We start from the raw sequence: 16615 nt of genomic DNA on the forward strand, positions 1-16615 counted from the left end.
ATCAGGCTAAAAACATTAGCTGATAGCTCTTCCCGTTTTTATATATGTAGCAAAGACTTAAGCAACACGTAAGGGTAAATATGGGACTGTGCAAAGGTCACCTTAGTGGGGGGTCTTGCATATCACCTGCACACCCCATGTGTGCATGCAACAATCGCATTTGGCCACTAAGGGTGGTGTAAGGGCACCGTACGATAGCATCAATGTGTTCAACTGACATTTGCCTTACAAATACTTCGCAATAAACTTACCACACTCACAACAATGGTACATTCCACTTTAATGGTGTCCCTTGAGATGGCCGTACGAGCCTCAAGGGAACTGGAAGACACACCTGTATTACCATTAAGACGCGGCCAATCCTCTGTATGATCGTCCATGGGCTCCGACAACCCAAAAACCTGAAGTATGTACATGTGACTAAGGCTCACAATTTATACTAGAATAAAACGCCTCCTCAATGTTTACCTTCCTTAGGGAGTTGCACTTTTATATTATAGTGTCCATATATTGTTAAGGCGTTTAAGCGTTTTTAGCTCCCCAGAAAAGCATCACACAGTGAATGTCCCTCCAGAGAAAACCCAGTTTAAGTAAGCTTTGTTAATGTTCTTTGAAAAGATCAAGATCTTCGTCAACGCTGGAGATCATGAGGGCAGATTGGTTTGAATGAAAGTATTGATGTTGTGCCCTCAGCTGAAGTGCTTCTTTGTTGTTGTTGCGGTTGTTTTTTTAATTTTTTACTGCCGTTAAAAATGAATTTTCTCACATCCTTATTTACTGCTGAAAGGTTAATGTTATTTTCTCTGACAGTGTTATTAGGGTTTATTTGCAAACAATGAAGCTTTTTTTTTGAAAGAGAGGTGAAGCAACGTTCAGAAAAGGACATCATAAGTAATATGCTTCTACCTCAGGCATGACATCTGGAAGATGAAGAAAGTAAAAGGACATGAAATGCCGGGCTTACATTGTTTCACGGTGAAGTTGTCCTCAGCAGAGGCCACTGAAGTGGGATAACTAAGGTTTCCAAGCAGAGTGCTCATTGATGCTTCTCAAAATGTCAAAGTTCTGAAGGAGAAGAAGGTTTTATTTGATTTTTTTTTTTTTTTTTTTTGCAATCTAAAAGTTATTTTGATCTATATTTCCAGCTCCGAATAATAAAAGGTTGAAAGGTATGGATGATGCAAAAAGGAAAACACAAGGTTAAGCCTTTTGCTGTATTTCTGACATTTTACGTTGTTGCTTTTTCCGTGTACAGGTGAGGACAGGAAAGCTGTAGCTCTTTTTGTTGTTGCCATTCTTTCTGAGGACATGCAAACATTCAGGAATAAGTAAAACCACAGTTAGAAGGATTTCAGATTTATACATTTGTTGTTTTATTGTGTTTGGAAACTTCACAACAGATTACATTTTCACAAAAAACTCTCTTTTGAGGCTCCAGAGTAGGCACAGAAGGGTTTCCATTATGTTTTCGCAAAAAAGCATGTCTTAATGTAATACTCTGCATGAATACTGTCTATACAAAAAAGTAGATATACAATTAAAAAAATCTTTAGAACTAATATACATATTTGATCACTTTGTGCTATTTTACTGCGAGGGGCTTTTTTATTGCCACTTTTGAAGAAAAAACTGGTAATACAGTATATTATTTAAAATATATATATTTTAACCTGTCCTTAAAGGCATTAAATGGCTAATCTGAGCAGTAAATTCGCCATAAAATTCTGAAGACTCTATTGCATGTATCAGACTGTATATGAGCAAAGGTCCTGCTGTCATTAATACTGCAAGTATTTTTTCATATTTTAGTATTTTCTCATTGAAGGCCCAGAACTGTGTGTATGCTAGTTCTGGCCCTAATCCTTTTTTAAATCTAACCAACAAAAGGTTTTTTTTAGTTAGGTTCCCAGTGGTCTTTTAATCATGATTTTTAGCCAAAAAAAAAAAAAAAAAGGTGTCTTTTTCATAGTTTCTGCAGAATAGCTGTCGTTTTCAGAAATTTCCCTCTGAGTTGTGGGCGGGACTGTTGGCGTGGAGTAAGCCTGAGCCCCTTTCCCTCCTCATTGCTGAGAGCTTTCTGTTTACACACTCTCCCACTAGTTTACAGCCCCTCACACCTCTAACCCAACAATACAGTTGTGACAAAAGTGGTGAGGAATATTGGAGCTATCCAGCTGTACAGTTTTGAGCCAGATGCCAGCTCAGACGAAGAAAACAAAAACATTAATGTATCCAGACGTCTAAAGTGGATGCATCAGAATGGAGTTTGTGGCCCGCCAAGCATATTTACTATGTCACAAATACTTTCTTTCTATTATTTTCAAACAGCCATTTTTATCTGCTCCTGAATCACAATAATTTGAAGAAATATTCAAAAATGCAATTTTAAGCTAAAATTTCTTAATATATGTCCTCTTTCCTGAGGAAAATGCCACAAGAACATGATCTTCAACGGAGTAGATCTTTAAGGGTGTGAAGAAAAGCAATGAAGGCAAATTAATAGATTAGATAAAGGGTGACTGTCTGCACAGACATGGTGATGATATGTAATTAGAACAGACTTGTTCCTGTTTTCTACTTATTAAAATCCGATGTGATCAAAGCAATACATAGTTGGAGGGGTAGTTTACTAGCAGCTATCAATTATAAAAAAAATATATTTAGTTATGTGCCGGGAAGTAATCGTCTCTTGAAATTTAAATACTATTTGTTTCAACATATTTGCCAATTTAATTACAGCTATTGGGTTTGTGTTTTCACAGGAGCTAGAGAGGGTGACGGCATTACAGACCAACCTGCAGCTGGCAGCAGTGATTTGCACTAACGCAAGAAGGTAATGCTTCCATTTTGTCCGTTATCTATTCCTGATTCAAAAGAGCTTCTCAAAAAGGCTCATTCAAACCTCCATCTGCATACCAATCAGAACCATGATCATTTTCTGTAATAAATTCTTTGTTTGATACTGATATGGAGCTTCTTTTGTGAAGGCAACTCAACGTGGCAAAAGCTGGGTTTACAGAGGCCAGCCTGGGTCTGCTAGCCAATCAGAGGAGACGACAACTGCTGACAGGCTTGCTCAAATCTCTAAGGACCATCAAAACATTGGTAGGGTCAAAATTGGTAGCTTCCTTATATTGATTGCTTTCAGGTTAAATTTTTATGATGATGATTTGGAAGCTGTTAAACTCAGGTTAACCTTTCTCCAGTTGATGCTCACTCATGTTCCTCTCAGTTATTATTCAGGTTATTTCACTCCTTAGAGCAGGGGTTGGGAACCTATGGCTCTTTTGATGGCCACATCTGGCCGGCAGACAAATCTTTAATCATAACATTTTTTTTCATCAGACCAGTCTTTCTTGGGCGGGATGTGATGCCAGAGGGGTGCGCAGTAGTAGCGGTGCTTGGAGAAAAATAAATCTGCGCCACTATTAGTTTACTATTATCCATTATTTCACAGAGTTTGTAGCAGCCGGGAACCTGCGAATTGCCGTCCCTGCAGATGCACGCTCCCGTCTCTTAGAAGGAGCGCAGCTGCTGGGGTGTGTGAGGAGGAAAGGGGGAGGGGTAGTGGGCACAGGCAGCGAGGTGAAACGCGCAGATTGTCAAAACTTAGAACACGCTGCCCGTCGCATTCCACACACTGCAGCGTGTGAGTGTGTGTTTGGCTCCACGTCTGCATGTGAGTAGTCTTCTCACATCTAAAGAACATTAAGACCAACCTACGATCACGTGTAACAGATGAAAGTCTCAACGCCCGCATGAAGCTTAAACTCACCATGGATCAACCAGAAAAGACCATCAGCAAATCCACCATGCAGCACCAGAAGTCACATTAATGCTAAGGAATACTCATCATTTATTAGCAACAGCATAACAATGTTATTAAGAAGAATCCACATATTTATTGTACTTTAAAAGTGTTGAAATTGCACAAAATGCACACATTCAGTTGTATTTTTAGTTTTAAACATATTGTAGCGCAGCAGTCCCCAACCCCGCGGACCGGTACCGGTACCGGTACCGGTCTGTGGGTCATTTGGTATCGGGCCGCCCAGAAAGAATAGATAACTGACATTACTTACGTTTTATTTATTTCGGAATCTGAAAGATGTTTTACTTTGAAAAATGACCCTATTCTCTGTTACATCCGTCTATGTCACTCTTAACGCAGGCCAAGGCGCTCGTCTCAGTCATGTGATAGGTTACCGCTAAAATAAATCCCAGGAGCTAGCAAAATGAATAAAAAATAAACGTCTTTGGAAAGTTTCTTTGCCAAGGGGAAAATGCCCAGCCAGGAGACAGAAGAGGAGCCCTCCACTCCCCAAAAAAGAGAAAGCTACATTTAATAGACAGTTTCAGGAGTCCTACTTAAAATACAGATTTATCCAAATGGGAGATTCCCCCGCACCATTCAGCTTTGTGGTGAGTCGGATTTTTCATGCACTTATTTTGAAGGCAAGTTTAAACGTTATCATAACGATTAGCGATCAGAGAGTGTTGCGAGCAGAGAGGACGTTGCTCATGTCATAATTGGTGTTTATTGTTATGTACAGAAAATACCACAGTTTTCATGCAGGTCATATCATGTCACTTTGTTGTACTGTAGTGTCAGTCACGTGCATGTTTAGCCTGCTGTCGGAGTCCCCCAGGCTGCAGCCAGGGGTTACTTTCGGAGCTGGTAGCACAGGCAATTATGGGAATCAATCCCCTTTGCCTGCTTTGGTCAAAAGAGGGTTGAGCATGGGTTTTTCTTTTTGCCTATGGGTCCTTTCATCTGGCAGTTATGTTGTTTCACCCTTAGTTATTTCTTCCTGTTGTGTTTACTTCTTTTTAGCACCATGAGTGTGGTAAGGAGAGAGGATGATGACACCTGTGCGATGTACAATGTCTAGCGTGTCAAAATAAAAGCGCAGAGTACGGCTTATCACGTGTCTCTGCCTCTGTTGTAGCGTTGCAACAGTGTTTGTACACCACATATTATACGCTGGTTTGTGACTGTAGCCAAATTTCAAACCGGTCCGTGGTGCATAAAGGTTGGGGACCGCTGTTGTAGAGGACTGGGTGGCTGTTTGGTCGCGTTCTAAGTTCTAAGTTTTCTGAGTTCATTGAACGCATCAAGCAGAGATGCTGATTGGCCCTCAGTTCTGTCGCTCAGCCTGTTGTTGGGGAGTTTGGACCAATGGGGTTCATCTATGGGCCGAATAATGGAAATAGGAGGGCTGGCTGGGAGCGGTGGAACAAAAAGTTGGGAGAAGCGCTCTCGGTTGGAGATATTCAGGAGTTGCTGAACAAGTTGTACGGTGTTGGTTACGGCCTGCAGTAAGCAGAATAAAGAACCTTAAAAGTGGTTAAATGTCAGTGCCTCAGTGTGGGAAAGGGACGCTACATTATTGTATGGCTCTCATGAAATTACATTTTAAAAATATGTGGCGTTTATGGCTCTCTCGGCCAAAAAGGATCCCAACCCCTGCCTTAGAGTATTTTAATCTATTAGAATATTTCTGAGTGTCTTGCTTAAATGTATTTATTTAATGAAATGTTTACTTCTGTCAAACTTGATTGGAGGGCTTATATCCTGCAAAATCAATTTTTGGAGCTTTTAAGTGTATTATAATGTTCATTCCTCACTTTACACAACCCTTAAGTGGTATTTTGATCCATTCACGCATTTCTGAGCATTCCTCTAAAAACCTGTGCTTTGAGCACCCCCACCCCCCAATCCACAAAAATGAGTGGGTTCTTAGTTGTGATGTAAATAAGTGAGGAACAGCCCCTCCCAGGAAGAGTCTGCACTGCCAGCACCAGGCTAACACACACACACTTTTTCCATGGAGCTAGCAGTGTTTGTCAAAAATGCTTTCATTTTATATGCACAATATGGACATCTATCTTTGCAAAAGTTTGGATGTTGTTTGTTTTCGTGGATGAAACGCAGACACACTGCAGAGGCTGACTCTAGGTTGATATCATGAAATGGGCGGCACCAAAATGGAGCAACAGCAGGTGCTTTAAAAATCGAGTCGTCTTACTTTCGGTGGGAAAATACACTATGAAAATAACTAATATTTGAGTTAAAAAAATTGTTTTTTAGTGTAATTTATCATTATATATGTGGATATAGTTTAGCACAATAAAGGTCTTATATCAGACCTCGACAATGATGGACAAAAGGTTAAAAAAAACACAGAAAATCACAAAGTCTGGTTTTTAAAGAATTTAATTGTGAGTTTTACTTAAATTGCAAATAAATTCTTATTTTTCAACATTTCTGGCTCTCACAGACCTGTAATTTCCTCTGTAAGAGGATCCTCTGTCCTCCACTTGTTACCTGTATTAATGGCATCTGTTTGAACTGGTTATCTATATCAAAGACACATGTCCATAACCTCACTCACACTCCAAACTCCTCAATGGCCAAGACCAAAGACCTCTCTAAGGACACCAGACACCAAATTGTTGACCTGCACCAGGCTGGAAAACTGAATCTGCAATAGGTAAACAGCTTGGTGTGAAGAAATCAACTGTAGGAGCAATTATTAGGAAATGGAAGACAAACAAGACAAATGATAATCTCCTTCCATCTGGGGCTCCCTGCAAGATCTCACCCTGTGGGGTCAAAATGATCACAAAATGATCTCAACCCCATAGAAAATCCTTGGAGGGAGTTGAAAGTCCGTGTTGCCGAGCGACAGCCCCAAAACATCACTGCTCTAGAGGAGATCTAGATCAAGATGTAATGGGCAAAAATACCAGTAACAGTTTCTGAAAACTTTGTGAAGACTTACAGATAATGTTAGACTGCTGTCAATGCCAACAAAGGTTATTTAGGAAAGTATTGAGCTGAACTTTCATTATTGACCAAATACTTACATTCACCATAATTCACAAATAAATTCCCCCCATTATGTCTTTCAAGGTTGAGGTATAGTTATGATGAAAATTACAGGCCTCTCTTTAATTTTTTTGCAATTGCAAGAACTTGCACAATAGGTGGCTGACTAAATACTTTTTGCCCCACTGTATTTGTCTGCAAGTGGATGTATCCGAATGGAGGGGAGCAGAGTGTCTTTGGCCCGACCCTTTCAGCTGCTGCGTCACAACTGAGCTTTAAATTATTTTATACATGTCCTCCATCACCTGAAAAAAGCTACAAATATATGTTAAAAACACCAAAAGCACAGTTTTCATTGGAGTGGGTTTTTAAGACGCATTTTAAATCATCATTGTACAGCCGTAAATTGATAGTTTGGTTTGGTTCTAGGCATTAGTTGGATTCATGTAAACTGGAGAGATTTGTTGGGGTAAATATTGTCTTGCATGCCGTGTTACCAAAGTTGCACTGTAATTTGAACTGTAAGTAAATATCAGGTTAATTAATTCCTTTTTCCTTAGATGATTTGCTTTAGCTGTTGTCGTTAAAAGATAAGGGCATCAGTAAAGCATCTACCACTCAGACAGACATCATTTATGTTTCATATGCATTATTATCTTATTTGATGTTAATTGTGGTCTTGTCTGTTGTCTTTCTCCTTCACACAGCAAAGAACAGATGTAAGACTGAGTGAGATGCTGGAGGTATGGTCGTCTCTATAAAAACTTACTCTTGTTCGCTCATAGAAAACAGGTTTCATCAGATATTCTCCGTGCAAATATGTTTTTTGTCATCTGTTTCATTAAAGAATAGATTTAAAAGCCACTGTGATTTGAAATCAAACTTTATTCTAAAATACCTTTTTAATCCCAAAAGGTATATCATGGTATGCTTGAATAGCGCTTTTCTACCTCCCTCAAAGGTCCAAAGTGCTTTACAGGCACAGTCCCATTCACCCAGGCACACACACATGTACACACCGATGGTGGCTTAGATATACAGTTACGCATGGACAATATGGACAATGGACAATATCCTCCTGCCTGATGTTATGATTTCTGTTTAATTACCACATTAACAGTGTGGATCTGCTTTGAAATGACTAATACGTTACTTGGTAACCATCAAATGGCAGTCAAAGTGGTTCCACATTTAGGATTTCTATGCATCGTAATTTAACAGGAGGCTTGTTATCACCGGCATCTACAATTATCTTTCAATTTCTACCAACTTCACTGCCATTAAAGTAGGGATGCTGGAAATAGGAAAATCTGTTTACGAAAGGTTTTTATTGTTAAAACTTGATATTTGGTGACAGCAAATCAATAGTTATATTGATCAGGGAGTTGTGATTGTATATTACTGTATCTATTTTTTCACTCGTTCTAAAAATGTTGTCACCTTCAACATTTTTTTAGCATTTTTTTTCTCTTTTGTTACATTACATGTCTCACATGATGATTCTTAACAGCATTTTAACCTTCATATTGATTTTCTTCCCTTTTCCTCCTCCTTCAGGAGGAAGACTATCCAGGTGCAATCCAGCTCTGCCTGGAATGCCAAAAGGCTGCCAGCACCTTCAAACACTACAGCTGCATAAGGTAGTGTCTGGGCAGTTTAATGAAGACATTTAAAACGTAATCAGAGGAGTATTGATGCACATCATTATTTTATAGTTATTACATTGCAGCTATGCTCTGTGAAAAACTATTTTTATTTATTTAGAAGAAGAAAAAACAGTTGAAAAATTGTTTAAAATGTTTGTCCCTGACTTTTCTTCTTATTTGTTTGCATGTCTGTCAGATTTTAAGAAGTCAAGTGTTTGACAGGCACAACTGAAAACAAATCTTGTTTTTTTTTAAATAAATATATCTATTATTCAGTTCCCACCCTAACTTGATAATTAGTTTTGTACTTTCTGATATAATGCCACAGCAGTTCAGTCAGATTCAGGTTAGGGTTTCATCAGGTTTTATGTAGATGCCTGAACTCATGATTCAATTTAATGCAGCATCTCTTCCCAGTCATGAATTAGCAAATCAGCCCTAAAACCCTTACACTTCAACTACCATTTTTGACTGCTGACATGTTCTTTGTCTGAAATTCTGCTGCTTTAAACCAAAAGGTTTTGGATCACTCACCTTTAGAAATATCTGCTTTTGTTTTTATAAGCCAGCAGAGGAATTTCTCAAGAGTCCATGAATTTTTTTTTTAGGTTTTCTGGCAACTCTTTTTTTGTTTTGTTTTTGATCAACAGATATTTTTGTGCTGGACATTTTCCATGTTGGATTTTTTTTTTTAATGAGCGAAAAGGCAAGAGAAGCTTTCATTTTTTGGGGTTTTCTTGTTGGGTCTTTTGGGACTGTTTGGATTAATTTATAAAGACCCAAATTCATGAGGAATATTACAAAAGGAAACTGCATTTAATTTGGTTACTAGTTTCACAAGTCCATGTTTCTATCTATATCTCGTAAAAAAAAATGCAAAAGTGTTTTGTGGATTTAATTTAAAGGCTTAAAAACATTTAAATCCTAAAACATTTCTATTTTCTGTCAAGTATTTTAAATGTACTCGGCTTTACAGGGTCAAAAACCCACACTTTAGGCGAGATTCTCTGTCTTTCTTGATAGGTATGTTGCTTTAAGTGAGGTACCTGCAAACACTTTTAGCTCAGAGCAATACACATCTAGTCTGCTCTTGTCATTTCTAGCAAATTGTGTTTGGCTAAAATCGGTTTTCTCTGCAGACAACATTGCATGTTCAGTATATCTGGCAGCTTCTAACTTGAGCACTATACTGCTTATCCTCCACTGAGAAAACATCCTATTGCAGGATTAAAAGACATTGGCAGACAGTGGGCACAGCAACAGTTGGAAGCATGATAGACAAAACACATTTTAAGATAATATACCAATAGTACACATCATATTTGTCTCTAACTGGGGAGATGAAGTGATATTTGAAGATAAAAAAACAGATCGTTAAATGGCATTGAAGACAAAAAGAAACAATTGTGCACATAATTTGTGTTAGATGATAAACACCATAGTTTGTAAATTTTCTCTCCATTTCTGCTTATTGCATAGGTAATTATCACTTTTTCTTTATTTTACCATATTAAATTAATTGGAGTGATGGCAAGGGAATCTTTTTTTTTGCACCATTTTGTCTAGAGGCATGCAATTACTAATGAAGTGTTTTGCTTGAATAAGTTATCATTGGAATTTCGTGTGCATGAAAGTAAAACGTGTGATTTTAACACCGTCATTGTGTGTCTGCATTTTGGTTACCAGTGCATTTATCCATTAGAAACTTTAAGCTTAGCAGACATCCTTAGAATGCTTGTAAACAATCCTAGACTCGGTCCGAGAAAGGCATTTTAGACCAATACATTTACAAAATGTAAAAACATATGAAGAAGAAACTGTCTTTGAAGTACTGTTTTCTCCATGAATAAATATGTGATACAAAAAGCATTTAGCAGATTATAAGTACTCTGTGGTTGTTATCATTTATGAATAATAAGGCCCCTCCATTATGCTCCAGAATATCATGAAACATTTAGATTGGTTAGTTTTCTGTCAAATTCAACCTGGTTTTTAAACATAAGGAGTTTTGTATCCATGCTTTTAGCCCCACTCCTTAAACTTGTTGCCTTTCTTGTAAATGTTGTCTTTTAGACATTTTGCTTCTAGATGTTGCAGTTTTTGCAGAGGACTTTGATGCAACCTAGTATTTTTCCTTCCATGTCGGTTCTAGCGTGACTCAGGGGGTAGGCAATGTTCATCTACCGTTCTGAAGATGGATGGTTTCATCCCCAGGCATTCCATATAAAGTGTCCTAGAGCAAAATGCTACACCCCCACGTTGCTCCTTCAGTGTTTGTTGATGTGTACATGTAGAGAGAGAAGTGCTGCATGCTTTGTTTATGTTCCCGAGTGCTCCAATCACCACGACCACCTCTGTCTAGAGCTGTGACGGTGTGGGATTTTTTATCACTGCGGTGATGAACCAGCAGGGGGCGCAGTGTCATGGTTAACCGCAGCCCCCCCCCCCCCCCCCCCCCAATATTGCCTTCTGCAATGTTTCCTATTTTTCACACTTCTAAAATCAAAAAGTACAAGTTTTGTTCTTTTGAAACAACTTTTGCTGCAACTACTACTAAATTTAAAAAAAAACACATAATCCCCTGCGGCAGCGTCGCAAATGTATACAATTACAAAGAAGTATTCTTTATTAACAAATAACAGTAACAACTGACTACTACCTATCTAACTAATGAACTAACTATGTAGGTGTTGTAGAATGACTGTTACTGTGTGTGTGTTGGGGGTGCATGTTGATTCTGTGCTCTCTGGTGCAGACATCTTCTCAGAATATTATATATTAATAAACGAGTAATAAACGAGACTGCAGACACTTTGTCACCTTCCGGTAGCCATTAGCCTGACACCCCTGAAGAACACGGGGCAGGAGGCTCTGCCTTTATTTATACAGACACGTAACTTTGCGCTGCACAAAATAGTTCCCAAACAAAACATGCAGTGATATTCATGGAAATCTAACAGCGCGCGTTCATGTTTGGTGTTACAGAGTGAATGAGAACAGTAATAACCGCCCCAATACAAAATCCTCCGGGGGGCGGCCGTGTCGCGCACTTAAGAACGCACGCAGCTTGTAATGGAAATGAATACAATGGAAATGAAGAATTGGAACGCAGTAAATTTGTCGTGTTTCCTCGCAAGACAGAAACTTCTGTGAGGATGTGTATGTGCTTCTAAAACCGCGCGTACGTGTGTAAGTAGAGTGAGCCGCGTGCGGCTCTAAGGAGTGAGAGCCGAGGTGCAGCCGAGGGAGTGCAGGAGAACACTAATAAAAGGTTTCGCCAAGAAACCCTTGAAGTCTGAACACAGGAAAGATGAATGTGTTTAATGTGTTTATTATAGTTCCAATCATGCACCATATGCAGAACTTTCAAAAAAAAAAAAAAAGTGCGGTGATCAGGTCATCACCGCTGTTATCATCACACCCCTACCTCTGTCTCTCATTTTTGTGGGGCAACTTTCAGAATTGGTAATGCCAAAGATTTTATCACTCAACTGTATATGGTTTTGATAGATGTCTATCTCCAAATCATTATGCTACCACTTTCATTTGCTCATATAGTTCTGAACCATGAAAATCAAGTTTTTGTTTGAAGATATATCAATAGGACAAACTGCTATTTTAGAACTATTCATTTACTTTGGCAGCTTATGCAGACTAAAGGTATTTTACTCAAACTTGACACTTCCAGAGAAGATTATGTGACTGGCAAAAATTCCAAGAAACTTCTAAAAACGTCTACATTTTACATTAAATGTTACTCTAAAATTGGAATACAAAACAAAAGAAAGTTTGTTGGATGGACACGATTGCTTTAACCTTGTAACACTGGAGATGTCGCTGCAGACGTCTAAATAATACACTCTTTGATGTACCATAACTCTTTGATTTTTTACGCGATCAACGTGAATCATTTGATTTTGAAGAACAGCAGCTTTGCATATTGGCTTTGCTCCAATGCGCATAACTGCGTAAAGCTGCCCTACTCTAGAAGAAAGTAAAGTGTTGCATTCCAGCGCAAAGCTGCTTTTCTCCCCTTCATAATCTGCTGGAATAACTTAAATTGTGTTAACAGTTGAAGAGTTACTGTAGTTGAAAGAACGCCAACACTGGAGCTAAAGCTCCGGTGTTAAAGGGTTGACTTTCTCTTTTATAAATGTTTTCTTCCTTATTAATACTTTTCCCCCTCTTCTGCATTTTTCTCCCCATTAACTTCCTCCTTTTCCTTAGTTGCATAATGACTTTTGTCCCCTCTCACCATGTTTTACTCTTTGAAGCCTTTCGTTGCCTTAGAACTTTTCTTACTTCTTTTCCTGTAGCAGTGGCTATCTACTAAAAAATGACATCCTCATTTAAGGGAAAATTTGACCCAGCCCTTGAAGCATAGTTCATACTACCTTTTTAACAAGTCAGCAAATCAATATGGAGACATTCACCTCAAAGCTCTTTGGATACAAATTGTCAGTCATCATTGGTTAAAAAAAATTCAAGAGGAAATGAAAAGAAACGTTTAACTCCATGTGACTCAGTCCTTGTGGCCCCCAACGGGATTGGATTGTTAATTAGATCTTACCCACCTAATTTTTTATTCATGTATTCTTTCTGATCATGGAAGGGTGCCAGTATGTTAGGAGGTGCAGCATCTGTAAACGTATTAATGAAGACATGGTGGCATAGTATAGAACTGTACAAAGATTAAAGATAAAAGATTAACAGCAGATAATTTAGTGTTCTAGGTAATTTTCAAGGTGCTTTTCCAAAGCACCACTCTCATGGGGCATTTACTTTGGAAGATACTTTACGTCAAAGAGGTTGGAATTGAAAAATTATGAATTATATTTCATCTCCTTTTGTCTTCCTATAAGAAGCAATAGTACAGCCATTGAGTTTGGGACTAAGCTCCGATCTCTCTTAACTGCAGAGCTGGGGACGAACTGCAACGTTCTATAATGAGCAAGCATTTATCCTTTTTCTGGTGGTGCCAGAAGACCTTGCTTTACACTCTCTTGGGCTTTGCCTATTAACATTCAGATGTATTTGTGCATTTGCCTGGACACAACATTGATCAGTTCGCTCCTCTGGAGTTCAGCCAGCTTCTGGGACAACCTTGTGGACTTTCTTTTCCTTGACTTCTAATCATGTTTTTACTGCAGCTGATATTGGCTAGACCTCGTCTGCACTATCTGAATTACGGTTTTTATATTCATCCTACAAATTTTGGCCCTAATAAAATCCCTTAGTAAAATTTAATGTAATGACAACTGCAAGTAGAGCTGTCACTGAATGTGAAGCTTTTCCTCTATTCTCTAAAACTAGTAATATTGCAGAGTGCTTGTTGATCCTTAAAATGTATTAAAACATCTAAAATTTAATTATATTAAAAGAAGCCTTAAACAAGCATTAAAATGTCTTAAATTCAGGTGAGTGGATCTTAAATCTTTTTCTCATGAATGTGATTTCCTGACACTACAAAAAATATTTCCAGGGTGTCATAGGGTCACGAAGTGGTCGTTAATCGTCTAACAACCGCTAGCTAATTACCTCATGGATGTTAGTGCAGGAAAATGGGAAATTCTCCAAGAAATGGCTTGAAAATCAGGATTACCTGGTGGTTAAACCTGGTTAGTAGAAATTCTTTTGAACCAAACAGCGCGGTTTGCCGAAAGACATCTAAACTATAGGTTAGCAAGGCGCATGTGTACTGCAAGAAATTGCAGACAACAATTTCTTTGTACATACGTGCTTAAAATACATTTTAAGGTCTCAAAAATCTTTAAATTTAACTTCTGTAAATTTTCTGTAAGTTAGTAGGCAACCTGAGTTGCTTTTATCGCCATTGCAACAAGTACAGGTAGAACAAAATTGATCTTTTTCTAGATGAGTAGAAAATGGGTAAAACATGTCTTTTTGCCATATTGATTTAAGTCATATGACATCTGTACATAGATATACATTTTAAACACATATTCATTTATAAATATCAAATCACTTAGGAAAAAAGTAAACTGCATTTTTTCTTACCTGTTTTAGAAAAAAATGTTAAACATTGCTAAAAGTCTTTAGTTTCTCTCTTCCCTTCCTCTATGCTCTCCATCCTCAGCTGAAGCCACGATACTTAATTAGCAATTTGTTAAGGACACGGTGTCCCTGAGGCAACTGCCGACTCACAAGGCACTACGTAAGAACAAGCTGACCTAAAAGAGACCCTGAACAAAACAGGGACCAGAGCGCTGAAACAGAGGAGGATTGTCAGTGGATCTTTTGGGGAGTGGAAGAGTCACAAGGGAACTGAATCCGTGTCTTGGGATGTCTAACACGGTCACTATTTCTGTAGCTCCTGCTCGACTATTAGTTTGACGGCAATTTCCATTTAAGCGTTTACCTCACTCACTGGTCTCACAGCAGGAACGTAAAGTTTGGGGAAAATTGGTTAATTGAATGACTATTAGAAAATCAACAAGAGAGGGTCGCAACTCAGGCTCAGAAATTCAGAAAACATAGTTCCCAAGTGATTATTTCCAAATGACAGCATAACATGTCACCTTTTTTTAAAAAAAATCCTCCTGTTGTGTGTCCCTGTTAAACTGGTTGAACAAAAAAGGATGCTCAACAGAAAGTCATGAATTTTTTCGTTTTTTTTTTTGGGTGAATGAGAGTCAGGTGTGTAGCATCCAGGAAGAGTGTGGTGGGGTTGCTGGGAGATGAAGTACATTCATTACTCTGGAGACTGCTCCCACCAGTGACCAGAGGTGGAGACAGAGCTCTGACTTCTGACACTAATATTCTTTTTTCTTCTATTCGAAAAAACAATGCTGGTAAAGAATCATAAATGTATAAATTATGAATCCAGCAGGATGTTAATATTATTTTATCATTTCAGTCTTGATATTAAAATGATTAATTTTACTTTTTCTCTCAGTAATCTTTTTTTAATGTTCTTTTTTTGTTCAACAGTGAACTGAATTCAAAGCTACAAGACACTTTAGAACAAATAGAGGTATGTTACTCATGTATTTATCTGCTTCTGCTGTCTTAAAGAAATATTTATGGAAACACTTATGAGATAATCAACGTTGTTCTTACATTTACCTAAAGTTATTGTTTATAAAACTTTAATTTGCTTAAATTTGAGCTTTTGATAGCTTGGCTTTGTCATAGGTCTACTATACATTGACACCATCAAAAATACATTAATAAGACAGTGCAAGCAAACTAAATTACATCTGTATGATCTATAACTGTCATTCTGCCTGCATATGAGAAATGGTAATGCTGTTGCAATTACCTCTGCTGCTGCTGCTGTACTCCGATTGATTGATTACTGGGTTTGTACTCAGGAGAGATGGGTTTATGCGTACACGCTCACATACACTTATATAATCTATTAGCCTGTATGGGATGGTGAACAAGCGGCGCTAAAGCCTCTAAATCTCTCAAGTAAACATGTTAACGAAGTTCAGTCACACCTTTTATGAGCCATGTCCTGTAAATGGATTTTAGAGTTCACTGTCAGGGCTTTAACCCACTGAGAATAAATGATGCAAATATACCAGTATAGTTGTGCATATTTAGTTAATTTACTTTACCGCTGACATAATTTAGAAAAGTTATTCCCTCTAAGGCACCTTCTACATGTTGTGTCAGCTGCAGTCTTAACTTAATACTCTTAATGCACAAGTGTAGTCTCACTTGTAAGGCTTTAGAAATTGTTGGGTAATGCAATACATTTGATCGCTTGGCCTTTGTCAGCGCTTTACTTTTCGAGCTCAAAGTGTCCGTTTTCACACATCCTCCTGCTGCTCAGTGTCTTCTAAACTTTTCTCAGTTTCTCACATATGCATCCCGATCTAATTACCTGCCCTTGACCTGATTGCTTTACATCTGAACATTTGTGTGCTTCTGAATCCCCGGTCTTAAAGTTGATAATCCCTGCTTTTTTTCTCCTCTTTGTTTTTTTTGCTGCCTCTTTCCCTTCATCGACTACTTTTGGCTCCAGGAGCAGCTTGACGTCGCCCTGTCGAAGACTTGTAAGCACTTTGATGTTTTGCACTACACCAAGGTCCAGATGGCCTACACACTCCTGGGAAAAACACAGGTTAGTTCTTGGACTGAGGAATTTTTGAAAATAGTTCAAGATGGT

The 16615-nt window shown here is 38.3% G+C and overlaps 1 protein-coding gene across 1 annotated transcript in view; it reads left to right on the forward strand.

Moving 5' to 3' along the window:
- The window catches only part of vps50 (VPS50, EARP/GARPII complex subunit), a 126102-nt gene that overhangs the window by 27366 nt on the left and 82121 nt on the right, over positions 1–16615 (forward strand). Inside the window, exons 6-11 of the mRNA XM_023959805.1 lie at positions 2763–2833; positions 2988–3105; positions 7540–7575; positions 8390–8472; positions 15430–15472; positions 16472–16570. Of these exons, the coding sequence (XP_023815573.1) occupies positions 2763–2833; positions 2988–3105; positions 7540–7575; positions 8390–8472; positions 15430–15472; positions 16472–16570 (450 nt within the window). The remainder of the gene's footprint in view (positions 1–2762; positions 2834–2987; positions 3106–7539; positions 7576–8389; positions 8473–15429; positions 15473–16471; positions 16571–16615) is intronic.

Source organism: Oryzias latipes, chromosome 11 (genome assembly GCF_002234675.1).
Source record: "Oryzias latipes chromosome 11, ASM223467v1".
NCBI lineage: Eukaryota > Metazoa > Chordata > Actinopteri > Beloniformes > Adrianichthyidae > Oryzias > Oryzias latipes.